Here is a 27,533-nt window from a genome sequence, read left to right as displayed (position 1 = left end):
TTACTTTCAACTTAAAATGTTTATTTGGTCATCTTTAACCCTTCATTAAATAAAAATAGTAAGCTTTGTACTTACTCTGTTTTTGTATAAAACAGATATAATGTACAACATATCTGCCTTTTTAGATTCACATTTTCATTTAGAAGGCCTCATCCAAATGTGTATCAAGAGCTTGAGGACAGACCACTGGAGCACAGGTGGCTAATTGTTTTCTAAGGTCCTGGCTCATCCTCAGTTTGTCTTTTCTGAAGTACTGCTCCATTTTCTTCAACTCTTAGACTTCGGAATTTTAGACTTCTGATTTGGGTTAATCTGCAAGGCACAAATGGCTTACACGTTTGGTTTACCTTTAAGCATTGACTGTCATTATAAAGTCTTTTAGGTTCTGGGTGAGAGGTTTATTAGAAAATAGTTGTTCTAGGATTTAATTATTCAAGTCAACTCTGGCTGCCTGTGTTGAAAATGTTAATTCAGTGAAAGATCTAGTTCTTACTGGTTATGTATAACCACAGCATAAACAAGATACGCATTGCGATTATTTTGTTGGTTTTCCTGTCACATAGCTCATTTTTTAATACACCCTCCCCATATGGGGTTACTCATACAACATTAATATTCCTAGTCTAAAAAGTTGAATAATGGAACTGTGCTGTATTTCTAAATTAACCGTTAGAATTCAGATATACCTTACTAAGCTCTCAATAATAGCTGGGAATGCTAACACCAACAATCTGTTTGCACTAATGAACTATAAACTGTCTCTCTTAAAACTGCAAGTTTCAGGAATGAGAACCAGAGGGACTGGCTTCACTGTGACTCTTGTTCTCTCTTAGGATCCTCTGGGAGTGTCCCCCAGTCCCTCGGGGAGTCTGTTCTAGTATGTTCCTTCAGGGTTTAATGTGCGGTCAGAGTTCAGAACTGCTAGATTAGGTTCTTGGTTTCCATCCTGGCTTATCATGAGAAGCATCTTGGGTGCCTTTTGAAAATGCCATCTAGTTTGGCTCAGTGGATAGAGAGTCGGCCTGCGGAATCAAGGGTCCCGGGTTCGATTCCAGTCAGGGGCATGTGCCTTGGTAGGGGCACGTCCCCAGAAAGGGGTGTGCAGGAGGCAGCTGATCGATGATTCTCTCTCATCGATGTTTCTAACTCTCTATCTCTCTCTTCCTCTCTGTAAAAAATCAATTAAAAAAAAAAAAAAAAAACGCCCCATCTAAGAATGTGGGTATTAGGATTCCTAAGAACAAGACCTAGAAGTCTATTTTAAAACTAGATTCTGACCATCAGCTGGTTTGGGGAGCACCAATCTTGGTATTTCTTCTAACCCTTCCAGTCAGCAGAGCAAGGCAGAATGAGTTAAATGAATTATTTAAGGTCCTCACAGGTGAGATCAAATGGCCTTCATCTATATTCTGCACTTATTTCATATTGACCCACCCTACTCTTGCCCATATATTTTTTATTTCATTGTAATTTTTATTCAAGCTGTACATGGAACAGATTTTACCTGTCCCGTGGAATCGCTTGACATAAATTACATTCATGATTTGAAGGATTAAATCGGAACCACAGATTAAATCTGCCTTTGTACAGCTCAAGAATCATCTAAACCCTTATGTGGATTGGAAGGGAAAGGGAAAAAGAGAGTCTGAGGTCAAAAAAATAGTAACTTTTATATTAGCAGTGACTTTTATATTGTGAATAATTTTACATACTTAAATATATTGCATGTTAAAGCATGTGTGTGGGTTCAAATGTTATTTCTACATGTAAAACATTCTGATAAGAGTTTTGCCTACATCCAATGGCCTTGCCTCCCCTCCCATTGTAAAAATTTGGCACGTTTTTCGAAAGAAATGTGTGCTGCCCAAAGGAAATACACATATTTTTAGATCCCCAAATTCAATTTCTGAGGATGTTTTTCAGGCACTGCAAAAGAAAAAAAAAATGAGTTTGCTGTGAACAAGAAATAATCTTTTTCATAAGCAGTGCAGTGAAAATGATAGAACATGCTCCTTTAGTATTTGGCATTGCTACAGTATCATTTCATTCCCTGACCTCCATGCTCCGTCTTTAATAGCAAAACCATAACAGGGGAAGTGTGGTATGTATTCTTCATCTTGCACTAGCACCTTTCTGTCTCCTGAAATGAGATAAATGGTCTTAATACACCGTTATGCCAGAACAGGAGGTCTGTATCGTTCAAACAATCCTCAAGCTCCCCATCCTAGTTTTACCCCTTTGCTGACTTCAGTGACTGTGAACAGCATAACACCCTCCCCCAACAAATGCAAATAAACTCCAGCCGGTCCAGAGGAATAATGAGTCAATTACTTCTCAGTCCTCTAAGCACAATCCACATGACAGTCATACCTCAGAGATATTGCTGATTCCATTCCAGACCACCGCAATGAAGTGGGTATGGCAATAAAGTGAATCATAATATTTTTGCTGGTGGGGGCAGGAGGTCTTGTGTTCCATTTGTGAAATACCTTTGTGGAGCACAGTAAAACAAAGTGCAATAAGATGAGATCTGCCTATAATTGATTCCCTTTTGTAGGCTTCTCCTTAGCATGAGATGAACAATTTTTGCCCTTTTGTTTGTAACTCAGTATATCAGTGGATTTGACAGCTTAACCGCCAGTATTTCATTTTTCAGAGAAGTAAATATTAAGGGACAGAGAGGAGAGGCATTCTACTGAAGGCTCAGTTGGTTGAGTGTGAACCTATGAACCAGGAAATCACGGTTTGATTCCTAGACAGAGCACATGCCTGGGTTGCGGGCTTGATCTCCTGTAGGGGGCATGCAAGAGACAGCTGATCAATGATTCTCTCTCATCATTGATGTTCCTATCTCTCCCTCCCCCTTTCTCTCAAATCAATAAAAAAAAAAAATTTAATTAATTAATTTAAAAAACAAGGGTGGGTAATGTCTGTCCCAAGGGCCATATAAGGCTCACAAAATCATTTGATCTGGGCGAAACGGGTTTCGCTCAGTAGATAGAGCATCGGCCTGCGGACTGAGGGGTCCCGGGTTCGATTCCGGTCAAGGGCATGTACATTGGTTGAGGACACATCCCCAGTAGGGGGTGTGCAAGAGGCAGCTGATCCATGTTTCTCTGTCATCGATGTTTCTAGCTTTCTATCCCTCTCTCTTCCATACTGTGAAAAATCAATAAAAAATATGTTTTTTAAAAATCATTTGGTCTGGCCCTGCCCAGGCATTAGGGATGAATTAATTAAGTGTGTGACCAAATATAGCAGGCTGATTTTTCATTTGATAATTTTGTATGGCCCGCAAATCATGTTGTAAAGGTTCCCCATCCCTGCTTTAAAAGTGTACTGAGTGAGAGCCTGGAGCCCAGGCTGCTGGAGGACTGGCCAACGGAAGCCCGGGTAGAAGGTGGATCTGGCCTGCTTCCTCCATCAGTGTTTCTCTCCATAGACGGACACTCTACTCAGTTTGCAAGAAAAGTGCTCATGCAGGTTCTGCACCAGGAAAGCCTTGTACACCAGAAATTGCGCAGCCCTGTTTCTTTCAGCTTGTAGTCTTGGCCTACTTGAACTCATTACTGGTATTTTAAAATAGGAAGATTCTATATTTGGTTTCTCTGGAAAATTTAGAGAAAACATTTTTTAGAGGACTTTCAGTTTCTTTAAGAAAAACAAAAACAAATACCCATTTTGCTGCTGACAGTTGGCTGGAGCAAAATAACACTATTCCCTGATTCTTTCTTATTCACCATCGTCCCAGGACTTCCAGACGATTGAGCACAATTACAGTGACTGCCACTGTCTCAGGTCTGGGAGTCCTGGGACGATGGTGAACAAGAAAAGGAAAGTGAAATATATCTTACACAAAAGTGAGAAAATTTGGAAGATAAGCTAGAAGAGCCACAAGTTTCAAGAAAAAATGTTCAGAAATAGAACATCTATTTCTGTATGGAACTGAAGGATATTCCTTTGTTTATAAGGCAAAACATCTGTATCAAATGAATTTGACTAAACACTCCATTACAACCCAAACCCAGCTCTGTGGGCATGTGCATCTCTTTGTGACTTAGGGAATAAGTGAGCCTGAGAAACCTTCACATTTACCTGCGTGAAGTGAACCCACACTCCTGATGCTCAAGCCCTGGGCAGACCTGCCGAATATCAGTGTGTTTCTTCTTAAAGGAACTTCTGAAGTCAGTTCTCTTTATCCATAAATGACCAAAAATAGTATATCTGTACACCATTGGCTCAGGAGGAAGGGAGAGACACATATAATGTGCCAGGCACATAGTAGGTGCTTTACTGTATTTAATTCTCTCAGCAATTCTGTGATTTAGGTAGGTATCTGCTCCATTTACAAACGAGAAAGCTGGGACTCAGAGAAGTTAAGTAACTCACCTAAGGTCACATAGCAAAGCTACTAAGTGGCAAGCCTACCTGATTCTTTCCCCTACAGCATGATGCTCCCGCTACTTGCTAAAATGCTCTCCCTGAATTACCACTTAACACAATGACCTTCGTTTGCATTGTGGGTTGATAAGGAGCAGCCATATGATAAGAATATTCTGTTTCTACTCTATAAAACTGCCATTAAATATGCTAATGCTTATCAAAAGATGATCTGTCTAATAATCTTTTCTCAGATTTGGGGGCAGAAAAGTTTTGTTTTTCTATACAAACAAAAAAATAATCTACTTCTGTGTATGCACCCAGAAAAAAAAAAATGATGCTAGCTATTCTTTTTGCCTTTATTTTCAGGACGTGCTAAGGGAAATGTACTACTATTCCATTACATCTGACAGTAAAATTAATCCCCCTTTTCCTCCACATAACTTTGAGTCTCTCTTTCTGATGCCATTAAGGTACTTTTGACATGTTAATAATTCCATTGTATAGGGTGCATCTAGGGGTAAGCTTACTCAGATCCTTTTTAAGGAAGATGAAGGTATCCAATATAATAAAAGAGCAATATGCAAATTGCTGAATGGCGAATGACAAGAATGCCCTTGGCCCCTCGCCCCAGCTGGTCCCAATCAGGCAGACTGGCTGGACTGCTCCAGTGCACAAATTTGTGCACCAGGCCTCTAGTAAATTATAAATAAGAACCTTAAAGTTCAATGTATACCCCCTAAGAATAATTTCTAAATCAAATTTAAATGTTATCATCTTGGCTTCTGCTATTGGAAAAGGGTTGCTGACTAGTGCTGAGCATTTTCTGTGTTACGTGCATTGTCTCAGGCTTGCAGCTAGTAGATATTGTGTTCTTCTACTCTTTTTACAAATAAGGAATCCACAGATCAGAGAAGTCAAACAGCAAGGTCTTGCAGATTGATCTTGAGCAAAGACCTTGTTTTCTTGGTTTCTCTATCTGCGCCTGCTAAATGGAGGCATATGCTCCTTTCCAGACTTTTTTTCCAGGCCTGTGATGTTGGCGGATATGTCACTTCTCCTGCTCCTCTTCCCCTCATTTTCTTGGTGGGCATCTCTAAGGCAGTGTTTTTCAACCTTTTTTGGGCAAAGGCACACTTGTTTCATGAAAAAAATCACGAGGCACACCACCATTAGAAAATGTTAAAAAATTTAACTCTGTGCCTATATTGACTATATATAAAGTAATTCTCTTGAATAGGAATCAAATAAACACAAAGAAAGTATTTTATAATTACTTTATTATGAAATATTAAGTAAACAAAATAGTGAAAAATTATAAAATTCTTGTCTTGTCTGCACCTACGGCACACCAGGCAACATCTCGCGGCACACTAGTGTGCCACGGAACAGCGGTTGAAAAACGCTGCTCTAAGGTATATTGGCCATCGGGTTAATCAAATCTTCCTTTGTCCTAAGGAGATGATAGCCATTGTTCTGCTTTGTTCATACTGTTGGCCTGGATTTTTGGCCTAGATTGTTGGTCATATTTCTGTCAACTAATCAATACATAATCTTGTTTTATATGTTTTGTTTAAAGATACATTATTTATATATATATATATATATATATATATATATATATATATATATATTGATTCAGTAACTTTGAACTCCAGGCCAACAACATTATAACATGCCTGGAGTTCAAATGTTATCTAAGAAATGCATTTTGGCTAAGGCCCATCACTGTCTTCTGTCACTTACGAACACTAAACAGCACTTCAGCACTGTGTTTGGGGGCCATTTCAAAAAGCACAAAAATACTGAAAGCATGGCACTAAAGAGCCAGGAGAAAGGATACTTGTTCACAGTGTAAAATCTGAAATAAGAGAATAACATTGCCTTGTTTGACTTCAACTGGGAACATGGCATGTTGGACAACTCAAATTTTTCTCCACCCTGCATATCTCTGCAAATGATTGCTAAAGCACCAGAAGTATTGATTTGAGTTACAGAAAATTAGGGATATTAACTCTTTGCTTGTTATACGTTGAACATTTTTCTAGTTTATTTGTATTTTTTCTTAATTGTATTTTTTACTTCTATAACATTTTATGTACTAGAGTTTATCATTTTTCTTTTTGCTTCAAACTTTGATTCCAAGTTAGCAAAGGTTCTCTATTCCCAAGTAATAGAAGAATTTACCCATATTCTTTTCTTTACTGTTTTTTCATTTAAATTTCTGGCCCATTTGGAACTTACATTGGTGCCTGGTATTTGGAATGAGAACAGTTATCTTTTTTCCACATTAGTGTGCCATTCTCTCAACAATGTGTATTTAAAGGTTTATGGTTTTGCCCACTGATTTGATATACTGCCTTTATCATATCCTAAATTTCCATAAAAAAATGGGTCTATTCATGTGTCAGCATCAAATTGTTTTAATTATAGAGGTTTTAGAGTATGTTATGTCTGGTAGGGCTGGCAGCTCTTTCCTCCCTCACCCCATCTTGTTGCGAGTTTTTTTGGTTTTGTTTTCCAGGATTTTTCTAACTATTCTTTCATACTTTTTTCTCAATAAACTTGTCATTTCAAGTCAATTTGTATGTCAAATATCAGACTTTTCTTTTGGCTTTCTACTGCTTTTTCGTTGCTAAATGGACGCTTTTAATTGGAACATTTTCAGTAGCCTGCAAAAGATAAATTTTCTCCTGAGCCAATGGAATGGATGTAATGTCCCACTGAAGCCAATGGGAGAGGCAGCCTTCTATTAGGCTTGCTCTCTTTAGGGAGAGAAGGGTTCAGGTTACTTGCACCCCTTGTCTCTCCTGAGCTAATAATCAGTGAGTACCTGTGCTACTGTCTTTGCGTGGTTAGTCAGATGTTTTCATCACCTTCCTCTTTCTTTTTGCTTTTATTCAGCCTTTTGGCTGTAAAACTCCGTATTTCCTTAAGATTTCATTCCAGAAATTAGTTGTCATCCTCGAAGCTCCTAAATTATTCCCTGAGGCACTCGATACAATTAATGTTTTCAACTACACAGTTAAAAAGAGGCTTTTGATGGGATCTCCTTGTGGCTCTCATCCATCCGAGGCAGCACAATTGACCCAAGAGAATCAGCCGAGAAACCATCATTATAACAGTGAGTGCGTTCAGTTAGGTCATAAAATGAATATATAAAAACTTAGTCATTTTCATGTAGAGGCAATTAGGAAATATAATGGAACAGAAAGACCATTACAGAGGCAAAATGAATAAATATAAAGTGCCTAGGAATTAACTCAACAAGACCATAGAGCTTAAATGAAGGAAAAACACTGCAAAACTCCACAGCAAGGCCTAAATAAACATAGTTTTGAATGTATCCAAGGCCATGTGTTGCTTATAGTTGGGCTGTGGCCCCCTGAGTGTGGCTCTTCCACAAAATACCATGGCCTGGGCGAGTCTATTTTGAAGAAGTGGCATTAGAAGAAGTTTAAGTTAAAAAATTTGGCTCTCAAAAGAAATTTCAATCATTGTACTGTTGATATTTGGCTCTGTTGACTAATGAGTTTGCCGACCACTGGCCCTATGTAACCCAGATGATCCCAAGTGTCCCAGGTATATATGGTCTTAGTCTTTTCTTGACATGTGAATAAAATGGCCCTAAGCCACGCCTTGTAGAAAGTGGAACAGTTTCTCAAAAATCCCTAAGAACTTCCAGAGATGATCGAGGGGCGAGAGATGTTCTCCTTGATCAATACAAACTAAACTATTTCTCTGCTCTCCTGTTACTTGGTCATTCATTTATCCATGTATTTAATCACTGTACATTTATGAGTACTTAGCATGTCCTAAGCCCTCTGTAGATGTCTACTAACCACTGCTTGGACGCCAGCGGCTCCTACTTCTGTTTCTGGTCACCCTTGTTTTGGGCTATAGTGTTTTTTCTTTCATGCCTAGCTGAGCACCACCAATACAGGACTATTTTGTATAAGACTTTTTCTGAAGTTTTAAGGGTGCTAGTGGTGAATAAGCATTGTGGAGGAGAACGAAGGCAGAGTACATAAATACAAAAAGCATAAAAAAGACACAAAGAAAAATTAAGTTTTACACATCTTAAAGTTTGTGGGTCATTTCCTGTGGAGAAATTCTCACTTTACCCTTTATTCTTAGCTCCCACCAGCTGCTGTTTTCTAGAATTGCCTTTTTTCTGCCTCTTAACATCATTTATCATCTCAGCCTCTCTGATTTCTGAATCACTTAACCCCTCCTTCATAGCTTTTGGGAACTCAAACCTCCTGTTATTTTATAATGGAGAGGAGCTTAACTATCTCTTTCTCTCCTCTTACTCATCCAGATGACACCAGGGGCTCTGGAAACTTCAGTTTTCCTAAGCAAAGAAGTCATTGAACTATACCACACCCCCTCCAAAATAATAGCACTTCTCACCTCTGAGAAGAATTCTGATCTCTGGAGCAACAGTCTAAAATATCATTTCTTTTCTCCTTACCACACTCCGATTCTGAAGAGATCAGGTCTCTCTTAAAGTAATAAAGCAAATAGAAGATAATTCCAACTACAATACCAATGATTATTTTTCTGGAATGTAGTAAAATAAGGGATCCCCCCCCCCCCCCCAGCCCAGCAATGCATGAATTTCATGCACCAGGCCTCTAATCTATACTAATAAAAGAGAAACATGCAAATTGACTGTGCCTCCCCTACACCCACAAACTATGCCCTCCAGCCAATCAGGAGAGAGTATGCAAATTAACCCAACCAAGATGGCTGCAGCCATGGAGCGAGTAGGAGGCTTGGGTTTCCCCAGTAATGGAGGAAGCCAAGCTTCCTGCCCACTCTGACCGGCCCTGGCCTCCGCTCAAGGCTACAAAGTATCAGTTATAGAAGATAAATAATAAATAATACCAGGGCCTCTGCTTGGGTCACCAGGGGGTGTGGCCAGCTTGTAAACCACCACAGGCCCCTCGCCCAGGCCACCCCATGCCTCAAGGGAACCCCCACCCTGATCCCGGATATCCTTCAGGGCAAACCAGCCGGCCCCCATTCGTGTACCAGGCCTCTATCCCATCTAATAAAAGAGTAATATGCAAATTGAAGGTCACTCCAACACACAAGATGGCTGCCTCTATGTGGTCAAAGATGTCTGCCTCCATGTGGGCACAAGATGGCCACCACAAGATGGCCTGCAAGGGAGGGCAGTTGTGGGCAATCAGGCCAACAGGGGAGGGCAGTTGTGGGGGACCAGGCCTGCAGGCGAGGGCAGTTGGGGGTGACCAGGCCTGTGTGGGGGGGAGGGGGCAGTTAGGGGCAATCAGGCTGACAGGCCAACAGTTAGGCATCAATCAGGCTGACGGGGAGTGGTTAGGGGGTGATCAGGCTGGTGGGCAGAAGCGGTTAGGGGCTTAAATGGGCAGTTGGACATCCCTTGAGGGGTTCCTATTGGAGAGGGTGCAGGCTGGGCTGAGGGACACACACACCGCCCCCAGGCACAAATTTCGTGCACCAGGCCTCTAGTAAATACATAAAATACAAACTAAAGCAATGCGACAGAACATTTGCCTATTTCCTTGGCAAAGATGGAAAGAAATTATAAAATTTTCTCATTGGGTAAGTTGTAATCTAATGGATATTCTCAGATACTGATATTGATGAATGTCAATTTGGCAACATATTTCAAAAGCTATAAGTTGTGTCCTTGTGATTCCATTTCTAGGAATTTACTTAAAGTAATGCTGTGTGCAATTTAAAATAAACTAGTAAAGTAATAGTTACAGGGAGATAAACTTAGCATATACAGTATAATACATAAATGGAAATGGCCAATAGAAAGGCTGAAGAGATAGATCATTTGTATGTTCTTGTATCTTTTTACCTATACTTTCTGTTTAGCTATATTTTCCAAATATTCTGTATTAGAGGTATCTTTTGTAACAGAAAATAACAGAAAAGTTGTTTGATATAAATTTCAATCAAAAGACTTTTGGGTTGTTTGTTGAACACCATAGTGGAAATGAGATTAGAAATTTCTTGTTTCTCCCAGTCTGTGTGGCTCAATGGTTGAGTGCCAACCTATGATCAAGGAGGTCATCGTTCAATTCCAGGTCAGGCCACATGCCCTGATTGCAGTTGCGTGAATCCCCAGTAGGGTGTGTACAGGAAGCAGCCAATCATTAATTCAATTGATGTTTCTATCTCTCTTTACCTCTCGTTTCCTCTCTGAAATCAATAAAAATATTTTTTAAAAGAGATTTTTTGTTTCTCTTATTTCAGGAGATTTGGGGAGATTAATTGGAAGCCTCGAAAGCTCCAAAGTCTGATTCTTACTCTCTAGTTACCCATATAATTTTCCTTCAGTGGTGTGCATAGTCTCAGGATTTGACCAATTGGCTAACTGGGAGTTTTATAACATATGCTGTTGTCAATTAAACTATGGTGTATCCAGTCCGAGAATGTGTCCTCTTCAGAGGCAGGTGTTTTAGCCTTTACAACTAGGTTCATGTGAAGTTCTTTCCGATTATTGACTTGATGTAACAGCTGTCTTCTTCCAATTTCCCAGACAGAATCATGAATAAACTGGAGGACAAGCAGGACCAGATGATACCATGAAGAGAAGTTTACAGGCCCTCTATTGCCAACTGTTAAGTAAGTTGATGTCGCCTTTCTTCTCTCCTAGAATATACCAATGTTATTGTTTATCGAGTGCCAGAAACTTATACACTTTCTGGAGGAAGACCAGGGTTTGGTCAATGAGAGAGGACAGTGAATTTTCCCTCTGCTTCATCTAAGTTACTCTATTGCCTTGGGTATCCATTGTAATTCAGATTCTGTTACAATAATTCTAAATTGACATGTTCAGCGTAGTTAACTCAAGAATGAGTGTTAAAAACACTATTGCTCCTGTTTTTGTGGTAGAATAAAGGGTGTTCCAGTGTGACCCTCTGTAAGTTTCCCATGGAGAGGGAATGGTAGTCTGTGTTTTATGGACTTAGTATCTGCACAGCCTTTGGCTTGGAATGTTTTGCATAGTTATGCATGTTCTTAAATAATGAGTGTTGAAAATGTAATTTCTTTAAGTTTGGTGACAGAGTGAAAAGTATTCAATTATTACTCTCTGCGTGTTGCTCTTGTGTCTCGTGGGTTGTGCGACAAAGTGCCAGGTGCTACTTGGTGCCTGTCTAGCCTTTGAGACTGGAATCGTTAATGAATGAATGTAAAAACCAATTCCAGTTGGTGGGTTTGATGTTCAGAATGACCCACTCCAGGTCAAACAAAAGCCATTGAGTTGGGGAAAGCTGGAATTCACTGTGTTTGTCTGGTTCTTGCCGAGGTAAATAGAGGGCCTATCTTTCTTAGGCTGAGTGGCTCCTTATTAACTTTTGCCAAGAAAATAGCATGAAAAGAGATTGAGATGCAAATCACCAGTCAGCCCTTAGAATTTAGCAATTCAGGTTATATTGCTCCCCAGTTCAAAGCACTTTATCTACAGACAGCATTCTGGATGGTATTTTAATCAACTCATTTTTGCTGCTGAATTATAATCCCTGAAACACAGATCACGTCAACCCATTTTCAGCCTGGTGGATTGTCGCCAAGAGTTATAGGGACTCTTAAGTCCTTTCTCCATGTATTCCATAGGACTGTGGGTTTATTGTTGCTTCTCTTTATTTTTAATGATAAGCTTTCTTGTTAAAGAAAAGGCTTTACAGATTGAAGACGCAATGTCATCAAGGAATGATTAATTCTGCTTTGCTGGGAGAGGGGACATCTGAAGGATAAATAAGATTATACACACACACACACACACACACACACACACACACACACACACGAAGGGAAGACAGGCTTTGCAGACAGAAGAACCAGAAATGGAAAAGAGGATAGTCAATTTGGGAGGCAGCAAAATGTTTTTCACCTATGCTGATTATATGCCCCAAAGTTTGCATAATATTATAAGGTCCAATATTATTTGAACGGCATAAAATGAGTATTCCATGGTTTGAGTCGAGTCTTATGCTATCACAAGGCCCTTTCAAAGAAGAGCATATGCAAAACCTGAAGGGGTTTCCTCAAAGATTATTTGGATCGCTGCATAAATCTACTCTGCCTTAACACTTTCCTTGCAAACTCGCCTAGCAATACAAGCAGCCCAGAGTATTGTAGGCAGTTTCCTACTGGTTAGGAGGAAGGTAGATAGTGGCCTTCGATAAGCTGCTCTGAATACTGGGTAGCCGGCTGTGGGCTAGAGCCCAGCTTTGTACAGAGCTGGGAGGGTGGAGCACTCAGGCATTAGATTCAATTAGTATGACTTCAGAGCATGATTTTCACAAGCTCATTGAGATGAAGGACTGTTAATTGTAGCATTTTTTTCTCATGAGAGGAATTGGATATTTAGGAAAATATCTGCTATGCATGCACACGCATACACACATAATAGCTCACTTATATCATTGGTCAACCAATTAGTAAGTCATGCCTAGATTAACAATGTCCACAAACAAAATGTTTTTCAGTGTCTAAAATAGACTTGAGAACAACAGAACCAACATAAATTTAATATGTGACTTAATATAACTCAGCAAACTGATGTTTTTAATTTTGAGTGTGTGTGTGGGGGGGGGGGGGGGCTGATAAAGAGAGTGTTCTGATTATCTTTTGTTGCATAACAAACCACCTCAAAACTTTGTATCTTAAAGCAATAACAGACATTTATTTTGCTCACGAATGTGCAATTTGGGCAGGGGTTGGCAGAGACTCCAGTGTCTCGGATCTGGGCTGGAATAACTCCAGCAGCTGGAGACTGGAACAGCTGGGGCTGGCCCGACATTTATTTTCCCCTGAGGCCTTTTCACATGACACAGTGGGGCTTCCTCACAGCCCAGTGGCCCCAGGGTGTACAGACTTCCTCCTACATGGCAGCTCACGGCTATGAGGCCAGGGCAAAACCTGCAGGACTTCATATGCATTAGGCTTAGAAATCCCAAGACAGTGCTTCAGCCACATTGTGTTGGTCAAGGAAGTCACTAAGACGAATCCTGGTTCAAGGGGTGCAGGATTGGACTCCACCTCTCTACGGGGAAATTAGTAAGAATTTGTAGTCACCGTTAGTTTACCATAGAGAGTATCTGTTAAAAACAAACAAGCAAGCACTTACTTACTAGTGGACTTGAGCCAGTTCATGTGTCATAATCACCAGAGAATCCTCACCCTCTTGAGTACCTGCTGTGTTCACAGACATCTACTGATCAGTTTCCCTGCATCTTCTCATTTATCTTAAAGGTACCTGTTTTAAGATAAAGAAGTGTTACCAATGAGTAGGTTAAAGACTGGCCCATGGTGACCCAGTAGTGAGTGATGAAGCTGGAATTCACACGCAGGTCTTTCTGACCTCCTTGTTCATGCCTATCTTTTCTTTCTGTCTGGCACCTCATCTCTCACCACCTCTCTCCTTTATGCCCCTACCCCCTACCACACCCCACTTTACCTAGTGCAGTGGTCGGCAAACTGTGGCTCGTGAGCTGAGGTTTACCGCTCTGTTGACTAATGACTTTGCCAACTATTGACCTAGACTCTTGATTTCAATAATTACAGGCTGTTCTTGTTTCATGTGATTAAAGCCCTATCCCAGTGGTCAGCAAACTCATTAGTCAACAGAGCGGCAAACCGTGGCTTACGAGCCGCAGTTTGCCGACCACTGACCTAGTGGATGCCCACAGTGTGCTCCAGCCACCACAGCAGGCATTTCATCCCCCACAAAATATTTAGCTCTGGGTCCGCATGTACTTGTTTCTCCTTCTTCCAGCTGCTTGGGTTTAGGGACTCCATTTCATTCATTCCCCTATCTCTAGCCTAATCTACACCTGGAACTATAGTGGGATTCAATATATGTTTAATGTAATTACCATATTTTGTCAATCTACAATTTTATTCATTGTAAGATACACTGTTATTTATGAACCACTGAAGAAGGAAAAAATGCTGCTTGAACTATAAAACTAGCACAAACCATCAATTACATCTTACAATGTGGAAACACATATATGGATAAAATAGAGAATTACTAGGATGGATTATGGCTAACTGGGTTACATAGTCCCTGAGCTCCTGCCACGAAATTCTGCTTTTGGGCCAAGTTTCAGCAAACCCATCTGTATTCCCAGCTCCCACCCCAGGAAGGCCCTATGTTACAAGAGAGCTTCCCGTTGGAAGCTGGAGAGAGATCTGAGTAGCTGGGCTGTCACTAAATAAAGTGTGCTCATGTAGTCTATCGTCACGGTTGATTTCTCCCGGTAAGTGAGAGGACATTTTCTCTGAGGTTAAGGAGGAAGAGTTGTTATAAATTGTAACTGACATAGTAGTTAGGTCTAAACAAATTGTTGACTTCAGAAACATAGGTTCTTGCCCTTGCTGGTTTGGCTCAGTGGGTAAAGCGTTGGTCCACAGACAGTCAAGGGCACATACCTCGGTGCCAGTCAGGGTGCTTTGCAGGAGGCAATCAATTGATGTGTGTCTCTCATCAAGATTTCTCTCTGTGTGTCTCTTCCACTCTCTCTGAATATCAATGGAGAAAATATCCTCCAGTGAGAATTAACAAAACTAAACAAAACAAAAAGAATTGTGGGTTCTTTTAGATGTTACAGGCAATCATAAAGACATTGTCTTGTGTATGTATATGAAATGAGGGCTCTTCTCCTCCTCCTCTGGCATGAAGGTATCTTCCCTTCCCTTGTTCACAACACCCTTGTTCCCTTGTCCTAACCTCCATAAAGGAGACCATGTGTCAGCCACAGTTAAGGGCTTGGATTCTGGATTAAGATTGCATGAGTTCATATCCTGGCTGACTACTAATTCTTCCCAAGTGATTTTCACCCTTTTCCATACAAAGCATACCAACTGAGGGGGCCTCCCCTGTTAAGCAGCTGTTGGACTATTTACGCACCACCGCTTGCAAATCCATCGCTCCTGATACTATAATACTAACAACGCTGCTCTTGAGAAAATAAAGGAGCTTTCTGCTCCATTTAGTGGCAGAGAGCAGTTCATCCGCCTGCAGTTCTCTCTTGGAACCACCAATGGCTATAATAATGGTAATGACACGTTGGTCTTCTGTCAGATTATGGAAATGGAAGCATCCGTTTCATTGACAGTGCAATTTAGTTTTTTAGACTGGATTACACTGATTGGCTTTCATCAGTGTTTCTCAAACCTGCCTGTACACCAGAATCCCCTGGGAGCTTTCAGCAAATTCCCTTGCCTGGCCAGACCCCAATCCAGATCAGTTAAACCAGAATCTTGTGGGGAGGTGGGTTGTGTGGGGCCTGGACATCAATGATTCTAATGTGCAACCAGTGTTGAGAATCACTGGCTTAGAGCAGTTGTTTAAAGCTTCATCGTCCCACAGAATCACCTGGAAGGCTTGTTTAAATACAGATTGCTGGGCCCTGCCCCAGAGTTTCCAATTCCATAGATATGGGGAGGAAATCATTTGCCTTTATGAGATTCCAGTGATGCTGAGGCTTTAGTCCAGGGACCACTAAGCCCAATTCAGTGACATGAGAATCACTGTCTTGGATTTATGAAGGGCTACTCTGGGTCAGGAGATGCTGTCAGCATCCCTGAGTCACTTAAGTGCCTGGTGATGAAGTGAATCTTGGAACAAAACCAGGTTGACTGAGGAAGTTAGAGGATGGATGTCAGGGAGGAAACCTATAGAATCACATTGTTGTAGGGTTAGAAACTATTGGAACTTGAGGTTTCATGTTACTGGGACTTAGTCTTTATTCTGTTTTAAGGATGAAAAGAGTGCTAGGCATGGACTAGCTAGGGCTAAAAGCAAAGGGAAAGCGTAGTGTGGCTTTTGGCTAGTCACTGCAGTGGCCCCCTTTAGATTTTGATTTTATATAACTATTTCTTACTTTATGCTAGATAATTCGTTTGCAAATCAAGAATTTGAAGCTGGATTTTTTTTGTTCATTATGAAAAGATTTGCAAATGTTCTCTAGGGAGAACAGGTCTCTGGTTCTGAAGGATAAGTCATCCACACATCAAAATTAAGGAAGTGACACTTTGAAATGTGACATTAACCCAGGAAGTTTAGGCATGTTGATTTAATGTCTTTTACATTTTAAGTTGTAATTTTTTTAATTTGCTTGAGTCAACAACTCTTGTGCCGATTAAACAAACCTTAATAGACATTCTTATTGAAGCAATGCCAGTGAAGACTGAAGAATAAAATATTTTAAAGAAACTTAGTTTTATGACTTCCGGGTACATTCGGAGAGTAGTCATGCTCCCACTTAGAGCTGTTGAGGAATGCAAATTTAAATGTTAACTCTTAATGAGTAACTTCCAATGTCTAGAGGAATATAGTTTTGCTAAGACATGTGATGTTTGGATTTAAAGAATGCATTTTGGGCTCTCACTTCTCTTAATAGTTATGTGACTGTACAGAGTCCTTGACCTCCCAGAACTGTTTCATCTTCCTTAACTCCAGTGCACAGATGAAGAGTATAAACATCTACCTTGAGGATTGTTGAGAGTTAAGTCAAAAGGGTATGAAAACATTTTATAAGTTGTAAAATACAATACCTTCCAATCATGGCTGTTTTTCACTACTGTCCTCAGTTAACTTATTTCTTTTGTTGTTCTATTAGCAAATCCTGCTTAAAAGTTTAAAAAAAGAAATGTGAAAGATAGTCTAGCATGTCCTCACCCAGGTTTCAGTTCAATGGAATCCCCATTAATACACTTAAACCTCATCCAATGGAGACTAATCTAATAGGGAAGTTTCTAGCTTATTACGATCTGATAAAACTCTGAAGATTGTTCTGAATAAGAGAAGTTTGAGCAGAGTTTTTTAAAAGAAGAAAGGGGATTTTTTTTTCCCCCCAGCAACTTCATATTGGCTTTATAATAAGACTTCTCTGAGAGTTTTCTGAAACACTTAATCATTGCCTTTACAAATGTGATACTGGATCCAAGAATCCAGGCCAGAATCCAAGAAGAACCCAAGAGCTCTCAACCTTCACACAGAGACTAGAATACAAACATGATTAATTATGTGGTTGCCAGACAGTGTGACCTGCTGCCTCTATGGCACTGTGGAAAATTCTGGTGATAGAAAGCGATGGAAAACATAATCTCTGCTTTCTAGAAGCTTCTAGTGTAATCAAGAAGTCAGGTACAGAAGATGAAAAGAAGATAGTATGTTACAGGCTATTGTAAGAAGCAACAGGTCAAACCACGTTCTTGAATCCAACATCACTAGTAATAATGATGACTTTTGATCCAACTTCTGATTCTTCTATGTACATTTCAGTTGGTCCCAAAGTTGGAGAGAGGTCGTGATTAGTCCCCATAACCAGCACTACAACCAAAGGAGACTGGTGAAAATAAGCCTTTGTACTTCATAGTGTTTTCACATCTCAGATGCGATTTAGTCATCCTGACAACCCTGTCGACAGGTGTAATTTTTATAACCATGTTACCATTAAGGAAATGGAAACTCAAAGAACACAAATCCTACAAGGAACTTGGATCCAGGTCTTTTTACTCCATGTCTAATGTCCTTTCCAGAGTCCCACCGCCCCCATATTTTACCTGAGCCACAGTCCTTGTGACTTACTAGCTAGGCTGGTTGTGCCATCAATTGTGTGTTTCTTCTTGAAGTTTTTCATCTTCAGTTAGTGAACTATTCCAGCCTTGCTCTTGCAATATGTCTCATCTGGTTTTAGCAGCTCTGGTGGTTGGTATTTTTGTTCTCCCTGCCCCCACCCCTATGTCTGTTTAAAGAAATAAAACCAGTAGCAGGATAAAGACAGGTTTTGCCCAGCCAGTGTGGCTCAATAGTTGAGCACCAAGCTATGAACCAGGAGGTCACATTTCTTCCCAGCCAGGGCATATGCCCAGATTGCAGGTTCGATCCCCATTGTGGGGCATGTAGGAAACAGCCAATCAGTGATTCTCATCATTGATGTTTCTATCTCTGTCCCTCTTCTTCCCTCTGAAATCAATAAAAAATAATTTTTTTAAAGAGAGAGTTTTTCTCCCAAGTCAGATATAGGCTGTGGAATATTTGTGAAAAGGAGTGTTACAACCCATTAAGGCAATAGGCCATTCCTTTCATAAGCCGACGAATCTGTAGTTCGTTTAGCCTCATTATTTTTGAGTTAGCAAGCTCTGGTTGTGCCATCCTTATGGCTATATTTTTAGAAGTCTTAGATTATTATAGCAACTGTGAAAAGGGATGGGAAAAGAAATCTGGCTCCCAGTATACATCCCGCTTGTTTCTTGAATTAAATTTGTCTTTATCTAGCCCTCAAAAAATTCTGTGCCCACCCCTCTGCTGATTGAAGGCTGCTACCCTTGGGTGGCTGCTAACCAGGCCACCAGATGATAAGAGAGGTTTCCTCTTCCAGTAGTTTACTCTGGGTACCAGCTGGATGTGGGAGGGTAGAAGTGGAAAAGGCCAGATAGGAAACATGATAACAGTGACATCTCCTTCACACTGCCAAATGAAACATGAACAATTTGTGTCAAGTCTGATATTCTAGTCACGGCACTTAAATCTCGTTCCAGCCAATGTGATAGGAGGCAGAGACAGTCATGGGACAGCCTGCATCGGAGGAATCCGGGAGGTAAATAAATATGTCAAACAATGGGGCAGCTTCAGAGCAGCAAAGGGCAGGGAGTGTTGGCCCTTAAATGGTTTCTCTCACACTCGGTTAATTATAGAAACGCTTTGAAGGAGTTGTAGTGGGAAATGAGAGTAGGGAATACTCTTGAGTATGAAAGACAGAAACCGATGGTTTACTGCCACCTCCTGGGTCCTACAGCAGCCAGCTGTCCCCCTCATGCCTTGCTGTGTCTTCCCTAACCCTGCTTGGACCTCTGCCTTGATTTCTCCCCCTGGCACTCATTTCCTGTGGGCATGAGAGCCCTGCCAGAAATCTACCTCAGGATTGCCTACTGCACACCTGTCAGCATCTTCCACTAGGGAACTGGATTCTGTTTTCTGTAAGTCCTCAGCACTGAGGGACTGCCCTTGACAGGCTGGTCACCCAGAGCTGTGACAGGGAAACTGACCTGGTCTGGAGCCGTTGGGTATTTCCCAAGCTGCACAAATGAGCTCTCATTACCTGTCCTGGTGAAGGCCAGGTGGCTTTATACACCCCATTGGACTTCCTAGGTTGTCAGCAGCAGCACTGTTGCTGACAACCTAGGAAGCTGGCTCCTTTTCTCTAGCTCCTGCTCCGCCCCATCTTGCTTTTCTTTCACATCCTCACTGGTTCATTGCTCAGGGGCTACTATGTCTTACTGCCAAGCTCATTCAACTTAGATCGTTTCCTTCTATAGTTACAGTATTTCAAGAGGGGGGGGGGGAGGGGAAAGCAAGTTATGGTCATGGGACCAATGAAAATATCTGTCGCTTTCTAATTTCTAATGTCAAATCTGGATGATATGGCCCAGTGAGGGGGCCCAGAAGAGAGGTAATAAAAATATGTTGAAAAAGCTTCGGGTCTCAGAGTAGCACAGAATTAAGAAATGCAGACATAGGAGTATAAGGAATTAGAAAAGGGATCCTAGTGGCTGTACCAATTTACATGATCACCAACAGTGCCCAGGGGTTCTCTTTTCTCCACATCCTTGCCAGCACTTATTTCTTTTTTTTTTCTTTTTTAAAAAATATATTTTATTGATTTTTTACAGAGAGGAAGGGAGAGAGATAGAGAGCTAGAAACATCGATGAGAGAGAAACATCGACCAGCTGCCTCTTGCACACCCCCTACTGGGGATGTGCCCGCAACCCAGGTACATGCCCTGGACCGGAATCGAACCTGGGACCTTTCAGTCCGCAGACTGATGCTCTACCACTGAGCCAAACCGGTTTCGGCTATTTCTTACTTTTTATGACAGCTGTTCTAAAAGGTCTGAGATGATATCTCATTATGGTTTTGATTTGGGTTTCCTTGATGATTAGTGATGTTGAGCATCTGTTCTTGTACTTGTTGGTCATTTGTATGTCATCTTTGGAAAACTATTCAGTTATTCTGCTGGGTTTTTTTCTCTCAGTTTTATTGAGATATGATTGACACATAGGACTATCGATACATAAGTTTAAGGTGTAGAGCATAATTTGTACGTGACTTACAAATATTGCAAAATTAGTATTACCATGTAAGATTAGTAATATTCATATTCTCATATATTATAGATAACAAAACTAAACAAAAAAGAAATAAAAAGGGTGGGTTTTTTTGTGAGGAGAACTTTTCAGCTATACAACTCTGAATAGTTTTCAAATATACCATACAGCAGTGATAACTATAATCATCATGTTGTACATTACATCCTCCAATACTTATTTATACAGGACATTTTTACCCTTTCACCACCTTCATCTAGTTCCCCTACAACACACCCAACCCTGCTACCCTTACCTCTAATAGCCACAATCTGATCTCTTTCTGAGTGTAGTATTTTGGGTATGTTTTTGTGTTTTTTGCTTTTTGGATTTTTTTTAGATTCCTCATGTAAGTAAGATCTGTCTAACTTATTGCACTTAGTATAATGCCCCCGAGGTCTATAGACACCGACAGCAGTATGGTGATGCCAGGGCGCTAGGTGGAAATGGGCAAAGTAAGGGGAAAAGGGGACATCTGTAATAGTATCAACAATCAAAATAAATATTTTTTTTCTTTATTTTTTTTTTTTAATATATTTTATTGATTTTTTTTTTTTGCCCCCCACCCTCCCTCCTACACATCCCCTCCCTCCCCAGAGTTTTGTGTCCATTGGTTATACTTATATGCATGTATAAAAGTCCTTCGGTTGATCTATTATCTCCCCCAGATCTTCCTCCCCTCCCCGCTGTAATTTGACAGTCTACTTGTTGATATACTGTCTCTATATCTATCTTTTGGTTCATCAGTTTATAATGCTCTTTGTTATCCACAAATGAGTGAGGTCATGTGGTGTTTCTCTTTCATTGATTGGCTTATTTCACTCAGCATGATGTTCTCCAGTTCCATCCAGTTTGCTGCAAATGATGAGAATTCCTTATTTTTTATGGCCGCATAGTATTCCATTGTGTAGATGTACCAAAGTTTTTGGATCCAATCATCTGCTGACGGACACTTAGGCTGTTTCCAAATTCTGGCTATTGTAGATTGTGCTGCTATGAACATAGGGGTGCATATATCCTTTCTGATTGGTGTTTCTAGTTTCTTGGGATATATTCCTAGGAGTGGGATTACTGGGTCAAATGGGAGTTCCATTTTCAGTTTTTTGAGGAAACTCCACACTGTTCTCCACAGTGGTTGCACCAGTCTGCATTCCCACCAGCAGTGCACGAGGGTTCCTTTTTCTCCGCAACCTCGCCAACACTTGTCGTTTGTTGATTTGTTGATGTTGGCCATTCTGACAGGTGTGAGATGGTACCGCATTGTTGTTTTGATTTGCATCTCTTGGACAATTAGTGACTTTGAGCATGTTTTCATGTGCCTTTTGGCCTTCCTTCTGTCTTCTTTTGAAAATGTTCTATTTAGGTCCATTGCCCATTTTTTAATTGGATTATTTATCTTCCTTTTATTTAGTTGTATAAGCTGTTTGTAGATGTTGGAGATTAAACCTTTATCAGTGGTATCATTTGCAAATATGTTCTCCCACACTGTGGGCTTTCTTGTTGTTTTGTTGATGGTTTCTTTTGCTGTAAAAAAGCTTTTTATTTTGATGTAGTCCCATTTGTTTATTTTCTCTTTAGCTTCCATTGCCCTAGGGGTAGTATCAGTGAAGAAGTTCTTTTGGCATACGTCTGAGATTTTGCTGCCTGTGGATGCTTCTAGTATTTTTATGGTTTCCCGTCTGATGTTTAAGTCCTGTATCCATTTTGAGTTTATTTTTGTGAATGGTGTAAGTTGGTGATCTAGTTTCATTCTTTTGCATGTGTCTGTCCAATTTTCCCAACACCATTTATTGAAGAAACTGTCTTGACTCCATTGTATATTCGTGCCTCCTTTGTCAAATATTAGTTGAGCATAGTGATTTGGGTTGATATCTGGGTTCTCAATTCGATTCCATTGATCTATATGTCTGTTCTTGTGCCAGTACCAGGCTGTTTTGAGAACAGTGGCTTTGTAATATAGTTTGAAGTCTGGTATTGAGATCCCTCCTACTTTACTCTTCTTTCTCAGGATTGCTGTGGCTATTCGGGGTCTTTTATTGTTCCAAATGAACTTTTGGAGAGTTCTTTCTAGGTCGGTGAAATATGTCGTTGGTATTTTAATGGGGAGTGCATTGAACCTATAGATTGCTTTAGGAAGTATGGACATTTTGATGATGTTGATCCTACCAATCCATGAACATGGTATGTTCTTCCATCTCCTTACATCTTCCTCTATCTCTTTTTTCAGTGTCGTGTAGTTTTCCCCATATAGGTCCTTTACTTCCTTAGTTAAAGTTATTCCTAGGTATCTTAATTTTTTTGGTGCGATGGTAAATGGAATTGCTTTTTTAGTCTCTGTTTCTGCAGTTTCTCTGTTGGTGTATAGAAAAGCCATGGATTTCTTGGCATTAATTTTGTATCCTGCTACATTACCAAATTCATTTATTAAGTCAATTAGTTTTTTAATGGAGTCTTTTGGGTTTTTTATGTACAATATCATGTCATCGGCAAATAAGGATAACTTTACTTCTTCTTTTCCAATTTGGATGCCTTTTATTTCCTCCTCTTGTCTAATTGCAATGGCTAGTACTTCCAGTACTATGTCAAACAGGAGTGGCGAGAGTGGGCATCCCTGTCTTGTTCCTGTTCTTAGAGGGAATGGTTTTAGTTTTTGCCCATTGAGTATAATGTTGGCTGTGGGTTTATCATATATAGCTTTTATTATGTTGAGGTATGATCCTTGTACTCCCACCTTGTTAAGAGTTTTTATCAGAAAAGGGTGTTGGATTTTATCGAATGCTTTTTCTGCATCAATTGATATGACTATATGATTTTTATCTTTCAATTTGTTTATGTGATGTATCACGTTTATTGATTTGCGGATATTGTACCATCCTTGCATTCCTGGAATAAATCCTACTTGGTCGTGGTGTATGATCTTTGTGATGCTCTTCTGGAGTCGATTTGCTAGAATTTTGTTGAGGATTTTAGCATCTATGTTCATGAGGGATATTGGTCTGTAATTCTCTTTCATTGAGTTGTCTTTATCTGGTTTTGGTATTAGGGTGATGCTGGCTTCATAGAAGGAATTTGGAAGTGTTCCTTCCCCTTGGATTTTTTGGAATAGTCTGAGGAGGATAGTTTTTAGTTCTTCCTTGAATGTTTGGTAAAACTCTCCTGTGAAGCCATCTGGCCCTGGGCTTTTGTTTGCTGGAAGCTTTTTGATGACTGTTTCAATTTCTTCCCAAGTCACTGGTTTATTGAGATTTTTAGATTCTTCCTGATTGAGTTTTGGAAGATTATATTTTTCTAGGAATATGTCCATTTCCTCCAGGTTGTTCAGTTTGTTGGAGTAGAGTTGTTCATAGTATTTTGTAACAATCCGTTGTATTTCGGTGGGGTCTGTTGTTATTTCACCTCTTTCATTTCTGATTTTGTTTATTTGGGTCCTCTCTCTTTGTTTCTTGGTTAGTCTGGCTAGAGGTCCATCTATCTTGTTTATCCTTTCAAAGAACCAGCTCTTGGTTTTGTTGATCTTATGTATTGTTTCTTTGGTCTCTATGTTGTTTATCTGTGCTCTGATTTTTGTTATTTCCTTCCTTCTACTTACACTGGGCTTTTCTTGTTGCTCTTTTTCTAACTCTTTGAGTTGTAGAGTTAGATCATTTGTTACACTTTTTTCTAGTTTTTTGCAATAGGCTTGTAAGGATATGAACTTCCCTCTCAAAACTGCTTTTGCTGTGTCCCATAGATTTTGGATTGTTGTGTTTTCATTGTCATTTGTTTCCAGGATGTTTTTAATTTCTTCCTTGATTTCTCTGGTAACCCAGTCCTTGTTTAATAGCATGCTGTTTAGTCTCCATGTGTTTGATTTCTTTGGATTATTTTTATTGTAGTTAATTTCCAGTTTTATGCCATTATGGTCTGAGAAGATGCTTGATATGATTTCTATCTTCTTGAATTTGAAGAGACTTTGCCTATGTCCCAAAATGTGGTCTATCTTTGAGAATGTCCCATGTGCATTTGAGAAGAATGTATATTCCGTGGCTTTGGGGTGGAATGTTCTGAAGATGTCAATTAATTCCATCTGGTCTAGTGAGTCATTTAGGATTGATATTTCTTTGCTGATTTTTTGTTTGGATGATTTGTCGAAGGGTGACTGTGGGGTATTAAAATCTCCTACTATGATTGTATTGCTGTTAATCTCTCCCTTAATGTCCTCCAGCAGTTTTTTTATGTATTTGGGTGCTCCCGTATTGGGTGCATATATATTTACCAGGGTTATTTCTTCTTGTTTGATTGCTCCCTTTAGTATTATGAAGTGGCCTTCATTGTCTCTTGTTATGTCCTTCACTCTGAGATCTAATTTGTCAGATATAAGTATTGCTACCCCAGCTTTCTTTTCATTTCCATTTGCCTGGAAAACCTTTTTCCATCCCTTCACCCTCAGTCTGTGTGCATCTCTTTTTCTGAGGTGGGTTTCTTGTAGACAGCAGATGTATGGGTCTTGTTTTCTTATCCAATCTGTTACCCTATGTCTTTTGATTGGAGCATTTAAACCATTTACATTTAATGTTATTAATGATAGGTACTCATTTGATGCCATTTTTATTCTATACCCCTGTGTTCCTTCTTCACTTCCTATTTATTTATTTTTACAGTAGACCTTTGAGCATTTCTTGCATTGCTGGTTTGGTGGAGATAAATTCCTTTAGTCTTTTTTTGTCTGTGAAGCTCCTGATTTCCCCTTCAATTTTGATTGATAGTCTTGCTGGGTACAGTATTCTTGGATTCAGACCCTTTCTTTGCATGACTTTGTATATTTCATCCCATTCCCTTCTGGCCTGATAAGTTTCTGTTGAGAAATCAGTTGTTAGTCTGATGGGGGTTCCTTTATATGTAACTTTTTGTCTCTCTCTGGCTGCTTTTAAGATTCTAACTTTGTCATTGGTGTTTGCCAATTTAATTATAATATGTCTTGGCGTCGGTCTTCTGGGATCCATTTTGCTTGGGACTCTGCGAGCATCTTGGATTTGTGTGGGTTTTTTCTTCTCTATCTCAGGAAAATTTTCTGTCATTATTTCTTGAAATACATTTTCCATGTCTACCTCGGTTTTCTTTCCTTCCGGAACCCCTATTATTCGAATATTGTTTTGTTTTGCATTGTCCCAAAGCTCCCGTAGGCTCTCCTCCTGCTTTTTAATTTTTTTTTCTAGAAGCTGCTCTAATTGGGTATTTTTTTCCATCTTGTCTTCTAGCTCACTGATGCGATCCTCTGCTTCTTCTAGTCTGCTCTTGATGCTTTCTATTGAGTTCTTCATAGTAGCGATGTCATTTTTCATTTCATCTTGAGTCATCTTCATTTCCTCTTGGGGTTTTTTCATTTCCTCTTGGGTCTTACTCAAATTGTCAAATTTGTCTTCCATTCTTTTTAGCCATCTTAAGATCGTTACTCTGAATTCTTGCTCTGGTAGGTTGCTTGCCTCTATATCGTTTACTTCCTTTTCTGGTGAAGCCTGCTTTTCTTTCATATGCGGGCTGTTTTTTGGTCTCCCCATGATCTATGATGTCTGGTTGTGTAGTTCTCTCTCTCCTGCTTAACTCCTTATTGCCGACCATCCATGAGCTGCCAAATTCATCAGAATTATTCCACTGAGGTCCAAAATAAATATTTTTAAAACAAAGGTTTATTTTTCATTCACCCAAAATTTCCAAGCAAATGTTTCTGGTTGGGTAGCTTTTCTAAGGTATGATCAGAAACCCAGGGTTCTCCCATCTTATGATCCCACTATCTTCAATGCTGGCCTCCAAGACTATCACAGAAGGAAGATAAATATTGGATTTATTCTCCTTTACTAGAAGTAATTCGCATAAATTTCTGCTTCCATCCCATTAGCTAGAACTAGTCATATGGCTCCATTTAGATGCAAGGAGACTGGGAAGTATCCTCCATGGCTGGGCAGCCACTTCCCAGAAACAAATACTCACCAGGGGAGGGAAACCTGAATCTTGGCTAGTCATCTATTATAGTCATCTCTGTGTTCTTGGCTGTAAGCATAAAACTCTAGACAGAAGGGTAACTCATGAAACAAGACAGCCTGCCAAGCAATCAATTCTTCAGAGAAAAATAAAGGCAATAGGAATGCTTCTTAGAAATGACTAGTTCTAACCACTGCTGCTATGGGACTCCTACAGCATTGTGCTCACTAATAGTTTTCTATTACGGAGTTCTGTTATCATCGCTGCCATTATCACCACATCTGTTGACGTGAGTACCCTTGAAATAAATGAGTGACCAGAACCACATTCATTTCAAGTTTTGATAGACTCATGGGAGTAAATATTGCTGTTCACAGATTAAGAAGGATGAAAGGAAAGTAAAACATGATTCATTTTAACTCCCTGCTATGGTCGTGTTAAAAGACCTGAAACTGTCTGGGTATGTGAGATGAATGGAAACAGGGCCATCATCAGAATTTATTCAAGTTATGAGCTACATGACTGTACACATTGTAGGCTGTATTAATAGGTCCTCCTTGAGTTATGTGGCTGTTCTGAAGAGGACTGAATGGAAATTTTACCAAGGGAATGGTTAGGAAGACAGTAGTGTTTTAAACAGTATTTATGATACTATCAGAAAACTCTGAAAGGAAAGTAATTTCCTGGGTCCCAGGGATAATATAACTTTTCTTTTACATTTTTCTGATATAAGTTCGCACCAAGTTTTTCTTTACACAGTATGTAAGGAAGTATTTACTAAGCAGCTATTTCACATTTCTATGAAGAAATGCAGAGTAAATTCAAGAGGAAGAAAGTTGAGAGTAGAATGAGAAACAAAAGATGAAAGGGATGGGGGCTATGACATTTTGAGAACTAACTGAGCAGATGGGGAGATCTCTCTGGACCTCTGATCATGTATCTGTACAATGGGAGGCTCAGACTAGGAGGTCTCTGACATCCATTATTCAGTGTTCAGAGAAACAATATCAAGCAGCCTATATTGCAATAT

The 27,533-nt window shown here is 39.9% G+C and overlaps 1 protein-coding gene across 6 annotated transcripts in view; it reads left to right on the top strand.

Annotated features, from left to right (window-relative positions):
* Window positions 1–27,533, top strand: part of TMEM108 (transmembrane protein 108) — a 381,245-nt gene that overhangs the window by 258,420 nt on the left and 95,292 nt on the right. For 4 of the 6 annotated variants that reach the window (XM_084902142.1, XM_084902141.1, XM_084902145.1 and 1 more), the window contains one exon: window positions 10,922–11,007. In XM_084902142.1, the coding sequence (XP_084758268.1) occupies window positions 10,968–11,007 (40 nt within the window). In that variant the 5' untranslated portion in view covers window positions 10,922–10,967. The remainder of the gene's footprint in view (window positions 1–10,921; window positions 11,008–27,533) is intronic. The other 2 variants (XM_084902143.1, XM_084902146.1) reach the window with 1 other exon arrangement.

The sequence above is a fragment of the Pipistrellus hanaki genome (assembly GCF_964339955.1).
Source record: "Pipistrellus hanaki genome assembly, chromosome: 13".
Taxonomy (NCBI): domain Eukaryota; kingdom Metazoa; phylum Chordata; class Mammalia; order Chiroptera; family Vespertilionidae; genus Pipistrellus; species Pipistrellus hanaki.
The sequence above is the reverse complement of the archived record's forward strand: the minus strand, read 5'-3'. Positions and strand labels throughout refer to the sequence as shown.